General features: G+C 48.9%; 1 protein-coding gene across 1 annotated transcript; it reads right to left on the reverse strand.

The window, feature by feature from the left end:
• Positions 1–6,505: 6,505 nt before the first annotated feature.
• Positions 6,506–7,568, reverse strand: LOC117735836 (probable G-protein coupled receptor 21). Its single transcript, XM_034540724.1, is given in 5 exon segments — positions 6,506–6,589; positions 6,591–6,691; positions 6,694–6,747; positions 6,750–6,791; positions 6,794–7,568. Coding segments are annotated over 5 exon segments (1,056 nt in total).
• Between the last annotated feature and the right edge of the window lie 1,456 nt (positions 7,569–9,024).

Below are 9,024 nucleotides of genomic sequence, written 5' to 3' on the forward strand. Positions count from 1 at the left end.
GGTCCAAATGTAGCACTGTGGGTCTCTGTGAAGAGTCCTTTGCCCCGGGGGCATTGGGGGGGATTTTCCCACAAGAAAATAGAAACGTCAACTCTGACATGACGTGTTTTTGAGTCGGGGATCAAAGCTGAAAGGAGAGCGACCGCCTGGGAGCAGGAAGCACATCCAGAATGTTACTGAGAGACGCAACCGGACACGCCTAACACGTGGACGTAACAAGTGGACGTGGATGTAAGAAGTGGACGTAACAAGAGGACGTGGACGTAACAAGTGGACGTAACAAGAGGACGTGGGCGTAAGAAGTGGACGTAACAAGAGGACGTGGACGTAAGAAGTGGACGTAACAAGAGGACGTGGACGTAACAAGTGGACGTGGACGTAACAAGTGGACGTGGACATAAGAAGTGGACGTAACAAGAGGACGTGGACGTAACAAGAGGACGTAACAAGTGGACGTGGACATAAGAAGTGGACGTAACAAGAGGATGTGGACATAAGAAGTGGACGTAACAAGAGGACGTGGACGTAAGAAGTGGACGTGGACATAAGAAGTGGACGTAACAAGAGGACGTGGATGTAACAAGTGGACGTGGACATAAGAAGTGGACGTAACAAGAGGACGTGGATGTAACAAGAGGACGTAACAAGTGGACGTGGACATAAGAAGTGGACGTAACAAGAGGATGTGGACATAAGAAGTGGACGTAACAAGAGGATGTGGACGTAACAAGTGGACGTGGACATAAGAAGTGGACGTAACAAGAGGACGTGGACGTAAGAAGTGGACGTGGACATAAGAAGTGGACGTAACAAGAGGACGTGGACGTAACAAGAGGACGTGGACGTAAGAAGTGGACGTAACAAGAGGACGTGGACGTAAGAAGTGGACGTGGACATAAGAAGTGGACGTAACAAGAGGACGTGGACGTAACAAGAGGACGTGGACGTAAGAAGTGGACGTAACAAGAGGACGTGGACGTAACAAGAGGACGTGGACATAAGAAGTGGACGTAACAAGAGGACGTGGACGTAACAAGAGGACGTGGACATAAGAAGTGGACGTAACAAGTGGACGTGGACATAAGAAGTGGACGTAACAAGAGGACGTGGACATAAGAAGTGGACGTAACAAGAGGACGTGGACATAAGAAGTGGACTAACAAGAGGACGTGGACGTAACAAGTGGACGTGGACATAAGAAGTGGACGTGGACGTAAGAAGTGGACTAACAAGTGGATGTAACAAGTGGACAAACAAGTGGACGTAACAAGTGGACTAACAAGTGGACGTAACAAGTGGACTAACAAGTGGACGTAACAAGTGGACTAACAAGTGGACGTAAGAAGTGGACTAACAAGTGGACGTAACAAGTGGACTAACAAGTGGACTAACAAGTGGATGTAACAAGTGGACTAACAAGTGGACGTAACAAGTGGACTAACAAGTGGATGTAACAAGTGGACGTAACAAGTGGACGTAACAAGTGGACGTAACAAGTGGACTAACAAGTGGACGTAACAAGTGGACGTAACAAGTGGACGTAACAAGTGGACTAACAAGTGGACTAACAAGTGGACTAACAAGTGGACGTAACAAGTGGACTAACAAGTGGACGTAACAAGTGGACTAACAAGTGGACTAACAAGTGGACTAACAAGTGGACGTAACAAGTGGACTAACAAGTGGACGTAACAAGTGGACGTAACAAGTGGACTAACAAGTGGACGTAACAAGTGGACGTAACAAGTGGACGTAACAAGTGGACTAACAAGTGGACGTAACAAGTGGACTAACAAGTGGACGTAACAAGTGGACTAACAAGTGGAAGAATCACTGAAACCACGATACGTCTTTGAGCATTTAGTCATAAATAAGCACCATAAATATTGGACAGATGGGCCGAGTCGGATGCTAGATTAGCTGTGGACACACACACACACACACACACACAGGGGCTTAACGGGGACTGAAGAGTTTCCAGACCACAATTTCTCCTTTATTATTTATTTGTTCGTATGATGTAGAGTGTGTTCATAGTCACGATGTTTAATCAGATAACCACACAACGTACAGAGCGTTGTTGGCTCCAGGGAGAGCATCTTGAGAAGCAGCCTTTTCATAAAGGAAACAAACAAACAAACAAATAAAAGAAAGAAAGCTGCTGCCCTAAAAATGATTTTTATTAGTCTGGATTCGTTGTTTTACTTTCCAGTGAAGATGATTGTCAAGAGACGCGACCGTTGAGCTCGATTTCCTTTAGTTTCAGTCACACACACACACACATGCACACGCACACACACATTGACTCTTAACAAACGCACTCAAGAAAACCTATTCTCAGGCTAATTACATCACTGGTATGATGTAATGTGAAAACAAACATTCCCCCAGCCTTAACTATGTTATTCTAACTTAAATATGTTATTTTAACTTTAATATGTTATTCTTTTTCCTTTTTTCTTTCCCCACAACCAGCTGGCGACCCTGAGAACTTATCTAGCCACCTCGTTAGGACAAGTGGTCTAATTGCCGTCCACAAAACTATTGGCTTTGCCTTTCAGAACCCTTATTGATCCACAGTTACATCCTCTGAGCAGCTCGATCCCACGTACAGGAAGTTCAACGTACTCTTTCCCCCTATCAATAACTTTCATGTGAGCATAATCAATGTGAACAGAAGTGAAAAAAGACGTGTGAGTCCAACGCGTGTGAGGGAGGAACATTGGTAGAAAACATCTGGCAACCAGTAAACAGGAAGTGACCATATTTAGAATGTGGACGAGTGATGTAGCAACCTGTCACTCACTGTGTAGAGAATGCAGCTTTAACACACGAAGCATAGACTTCTATACAAGCAGAGGAGTCACCCCCTGGTGGTCAGGAGAGAGAATGCAGCTTTAACACATGAAGCATAGACTTCTATACAACCAGAGGAGTCGCCCCCTGGTGGTCAGGAGAGAGAATGCAGCTTTAACACATGAAGCATAGACTTCTATACAACCAGAGGAGTCGCCCCCTGGTGGTCAGGAGAGAGAATGCAGCTTTAACACACGAAGCATAGACTTCTATACAAGCAGAGGAGTCACCCCCTGGTGGTCAGGAGAGAGAATGCAGCTTTAACACATGAAGCATAGACTTCTATACAACCAGAGGAGTCGCCCCCTGGTGGTCAGGAGAGAGAATGCAGCTTTAACACATGAAGCATAGACTTCTATACAACCAGAGGAGTCGCCCCCTGGTGGTCAGGAGAGAGAATGCAGCTTTAACACACGAAGCATAGACTTCTATACAAGCAGAGGAGTCACCCCCTGGTGGTCAGGAGAGAGAATGCAGCTTTAACACACGAAGCATAGACTTCTATACAACCAGAGGAGTCGCCCCCTGGTGGTCAGGAGAGAGAATGCAGCTTTAACACATGAAGCATAGACTTCTATACAACCAGAGGAGTCACCCCTGGTGGTCAGGAGAGAGAATGCAGCTTTAACAGATGAAGCATAGACTTCTATACAACCAGAGGAGTCCCCCTGGTGGTCAGGAGAGAGAATGCAGCTTTAACACATGAAGCATAGACTTCTATACAACCAGAGAAGTCGCCCCCTGGTGGTCAGGAGAGAGAATGCAGCTTTAACACATGAAGCATAGACTTCTATACAACCAGAGGAGTCGCCCCCTGGTGGTCAGGAGAGAGAATGCAGCTTTAACACATGAAGCATAGACTTCTATACAACCAGAGGAGTCGCCCCCTGGTGGTCAGGAGAGAGAATGCAGCTTTAACACATGAAGCATAGACTTCTATACAACCAGAGGAGTCGCCCCCTGGTGGTCAGGAGAGAGAATGCAGCTTTAACACATGAAGCATAGACTTCTATACAACCAGAGAAGTCGCCCCCTGGTGGTCAGGAGAGAGAATGCAGCTTTAACACATGAAGCATAGACTTCTATACAACCAGAGGAGTCGCTCTTAGTTTTGCTTTGTCACTTTGTATGCTCTGTGGTCTATGAGGCCTGAGAACTGTATATTATATGCAAATGGTCCAAAGGAGCCGCAGTAGAACCAGAACCCGGCGACATGAGTCGGTTATTGTTTAACCGGCTGCGGTCCAGATTAAATCTTCCTCCCATCCTGGATCCCGGGCTGTGAAGGGATTATTAGTAAGTAATAATTCAACTTGATTAGATCCCTTTCAAAGAGGTCTTCCCAACTGCATGAGAATAAATAGTTTGAAGGGCATTTATTTATTTTTTGGTCCCAAATCAATCAAAACATTTTAATCGGACAAATTACACCCGTCGATTTCACAATAATCTGCAGCGTTCACATCATATTCAGATGCTGCGTAGAGAATGGAGAGTTAAGACATCGACATCGGGGGGTAACCAGTCGGACGGATGGTGGGGGGTCCCCTGAGATGACCGGGAACAGGACCAGGACCTGGACCAGTAATTGGGATCCTCAGACAATCGGTATGTTGTCCTCAGTGGCATCGAACCAGAATCATGCAGGAAAAGTCCAGCCGGGAATCGAACGTGCCGACGCTCCGGAGGATGCATCTATAAAAGGATATTTTTAATATGAATAATGATCAGTAACATGGTTTTAATACCCCGACGTTGTGGTAAATAACTTTACTATAATTCAGCCCACACAAAGTGTTTGACACACAGATGGTTATTGTAAGGAGGAAATATGGTCCACGCTCCGGGCGCCGGCGGTAACTTCATATGAATCTTGCTTAGTCAGTGATTTACGTTGCAGTAAATGCAACAAAGTGGCTTTTTTTTGCTATTTCTGGCTCGCTGGAGCAGCTTTTCAGTGTGAATGAGCTGCGGTTTGGTTATCAGTTCAGTTTTTTATGGTTTACTGATAAGTTTGCATGCTGATTTCATTGAATCGTGGAATTTCTTCGCCTTTAAAAAACAAAAAAAGTGCCTTTAAAACAATTAAAAAACAAAACCCGGACAAGAACACAAAAAGGTTTCGTCTTTTATTTTATTGTGACCGTAAATACGTTAAAATTCAGAAGACAAGACGCTCGCATAAATATCATTTCATCGTGACTTTAAATCCCAAACTCTGCATCTGAAACGTTCTTCTCCTCCTCGACAATAAATTACCCGACAAATAAATAATCTTATTAAAACACAACGCTCTGCCCACTTAATCATGTGTACGGCCAACGTTTACATATCGAAACCCTGCTGAAGTATATTTACTTGAAGCCACGAGCGGTCAGCGGATCACAGAGGAGCGAGTGTGTGGAGGACCCCGCGAGGCCGGAGGACCCCACAAGGCTCTGAGAGGAGCAAGTGTGTGGAGGACCCCATGAGGCTGGAGGACCCCACAAGGCTCTGAGAGGAGCGAGTGTGTGGAGGACCCCACGAGGCCGGAGGACCCCACAAGGCTCTGAGAGGAGCAAGTTTGTGGAGGACCCCATAAGGCCGGAGGACCACACGAGGCTGGAGGACCCCACGAGGCTCTGAGAGGAGCGAGTTTGTGGAGGACCCCCACGAGGCCGGAGGACCCCGCGAGGCTAGAGGACCCCACGAGGCTCTGAGAGGAGCAAGTTTGTGGAGTACCCCACGAGGCCGGAGGACCCCACGAGGCTCTGAGAGGAGCAAGTTTGTGGAGGACCCCACGAGGCCGGAGGACCCCGCGAGGCTAGAGGACCCCACGAGGCTCTGAGAGGAGTTAGTGTGTGGAGGGACCCCACAAGGCCAAAGGCCTTCGGGCTTCTGGCTCTGAGAGGAGCGCTTGTTCTCCCGTGAGATCCAGAAGGCTTTGAGGGAGAACAGCTGATCACAACCTGAGGAGGAAGCCAGTCTGCATGAACACCGTGTGGTGGTTTGTTGGTTTGTTGGGGAACTTTCCCCCCGGCTCATGAGCAGAAAGAAAGAAAGTAAGACAATTCTTTCTTCTTCTTTTTTATCTACGATTTCACGTGAAACCTGAGACTGTAAACACACTTTCCTTCCAAAGAAAAAGGAGCCTTCAAATTAATTATGAAAACTAACAGCAGCTCCTAAATAAACCTCCATCTTCTAACTGGGAGATGATCTTAAGGTCCATAAGACACACATTGTTACACACACACACACACAGGCTGATTATAAGAAGGCTTTTCAGTAACTCTAGCCGTTCCCTAAGGGAAGGGGGATTAAGTGTTTTTTTGCATCCTCTACCCTGAAGACAATTCAAGTCGTGCTGTGTTTTCCTTTATGTGTTCATTTCTTTTGCATCTGGGAGTTGTTAAGTCAGTGCAGGCAGGGGTGTCTTTATTAAATCCCCCGAAGTGAGACGCGTGAATCGTATTCCTGGAGTCCACTTTCAATGTAAAAATATAAAATAAAACGTCAGTTTTCTGCAGCCGTGAAGAGAAACCTTCACAACGATAATAAATCGCCTTCGAGAGGGCCGACGGGCATCTGTAAGGGCAGCTGGAGGGTCCCACCTGTGTCTCGCTACGCACCTAAAGGCAACGCCTCCAAAAAGGGGGCCCAAAGCGGATCAGTGGTCCTCACGCGGGCCGGCGAGGCTCCGGGCCTTTTTGGCGTCCATGCAGCCGAGGCAGGCGGGCAGCAGCGGGCGGAAAGAGGCGGCCGAGACCTTTCCGGAAGACGCTGTTGGAGAGGCTGTAGATGAGGCAGTTGCAGAAACTGTTTGCCTGATCGCCAAGCCACGTGGTGAAGAAGACGCCACCTTGTGGCGGTACAGCCCGGCGCTCTCCAGGAGAAAGTATAGGATGTACGCATCCACAGCACGTAGAAGACGCTGGTTATGCGGAACAGCACTGTGCATAGCGTTGGTCCGGGCAGCGCACACTCTTCTCGCTCTTGTCACCGCCGCCGCCGCCCTCCGCCTGCGAGCTGAAGCGGGCGTGACGCCGCGTGATCTCCCGCGTGTGCTGCCGGCAGATCCGGAAGATGCTCCCGTAGGTGAAGCAGACGGTGAGCGCCGCCGGCGCGTAGAGCAGCGCCACGATGAAGGCGCTGAACCCCGGGCTGGTCGTCCAGGACTCGGCGCACCACCGGAACGTGTCGCCGTGGTAACCCGGCTTCCCCCAGCCCAAGAAGGACGGCAGGAAGACGAGCGCCGAGTACGCCCAGACGAGGACGATGCACGCCCTCAGGCGGCACGGCGTCACCAGAGTAGCGTACGACAGCGGCCGGGTGATGGCGATGTAGCGGTCCACGCTGATGCACGCCAGCGACGCCATGGAGACGCTCTTCAGCACCGACACCATGTAGCCGAATGCTTTGCAGGTGAGCTCCTCGTTCAGGCCGCGCAGGAAGCGCAGCAGGGATAGCGAGGGCACCAGGCAGCTCACGCCCACCAGCAGGTCGGCGTACGCCATGGTCTGGATGAAGTGCCCGGTGGTGTGGTGGTGCAGCAGCGGCGCGCAGTGGAACACGAAGATCACCACCAGGTTGCCGGCGATGATGAGCGTGGTGAGGAAGAGGATGACCGCCACCTCCAGCACGCAGGTGTCCAGGCTGCGCGAGTAGCCGGCGGCGCCCAGCAGGCAGAACGGTGAAGAGACGCTTTGGTTCGCATCTGAGGAAGAGTTCATGTTTGAGGAGAGGGGGGGAGGGGGGGGGGGTGGCGGTTTCAGCTCAACATGGACGCCATCCCAAGTCTATTCTCTAGATCCAGAAGTTGCCGGTCCCGTTCTTAAATCAGTGTCTTTTCTCCCTCAGAAGCAGTTATCCATCTTGTGTGCGACCTCGAGAGGCACGAAAAAACAAACAACAAAAACACAAAAAAGGAGCGCGTAGAACAAGAGATGTCGGTCTGATGCTGCAGTGCAAGCCCCCCCCGCCCCCCCCCCCATCTCCACTATAAATCCTGAGGTCAGCACTCTGCATCCACTCTTTGCAACAGCAGAAAACAAATCCCCAGCAGCTCCTCCACAGTCTCAGCCGGGCAAAAAGAGTCCAAAACAAGCAGCTCTAGCGAATACACACTTTCGCACACACACACTTTCTCACACACACACTTTTACACACACACACACACTCAAAGCAGGAAGAGTCCTTCGAGGCGGGCGAACATCCAGATGTGATGGATAATGTCACCGGGACATTTTCTCCGGGAAGCTTCTAGGCAGCCAGGGTGTGTGTGTGTGTGTGTGTGTGCGCGTGTGTGTGTGTGTGTGTGTGTGTCTGTCTGTGTGTGTGTGTGTGGCAGTAGTGATGATACAGCCTCTGCTTGCTCACATTTTTCCCTCCCTTCCCTTTCTACTCGCTCTCCCTTGTCCTGCCTCCCTTTCCCTTTTTATTTTGGACGATCCTTCTTTTCCTCCTTCCACCTCCTTTCAGCTGCATTCTCTCTCCTGACCACCGGGGGGCGACTCCTCTGGTTGTATAGAAGTCTATGCTTCATGTGTTTTTCTTTATTCTGAATTTAGCACAAAGCATAAAAAAGGGCATTAAAAAAGATCAAAATGGGAGAAAATGTGATGAAATATGGATTATTTATAGATTAGGAGAGTTTATTGTGATACGGTGAGGATAAAAAATATAGCTGGAGAGAGTTTAAAAGTATTTATGTAATAATTTATGTAAATGTCCATCTCGTCTCACGGACCCACTCTCAGCTCATCGGAAGAAGCCCCTCCCCCCTCCACATGACACAGACACACACACACACACATGTGTTCAGACACACAGCGGGGAACACACACACACACACAGAATAAAGTGAGGCGAATCTTTTGATTATGCAGAGGATCCCTACAGCTGCCAGTGTAAATATTGAGCCGTTAAAAGGTGTGGAGGAAAAGACTGATGTCCACACACACACACACACACGCACACACACACACACACACACACACACACACACACACACACACACACACACACCTGGCAGGGTGCAACAAATCCACCACAGCAAAGAGCTTTTTAAAATTCTGTGGACAACTTTTAGAGAAGCTGTAATAACTTTGAGAATGTTCAACGTTTCCATAGTTACGCCGCGTTGTGGGACATTAGACACGTGAACAGCTAATAGGGAATACTGTCATT

Source organism: Cyclopterus lumpus, chromosome 9, assembly GCF_009769545.1.
Source record: "Cyclopterus lumpus isolate fCycLum1 chromosome 9, fCycLum1.pri, whole genome shotgun sequence".
Taxonomy (NCBI): Eukaryota; Metazoa; Chordata; class Actinopteri; order Perciformes; family Cyclopteridae; genus Cyclopterus; species Cyclopterus lumpus.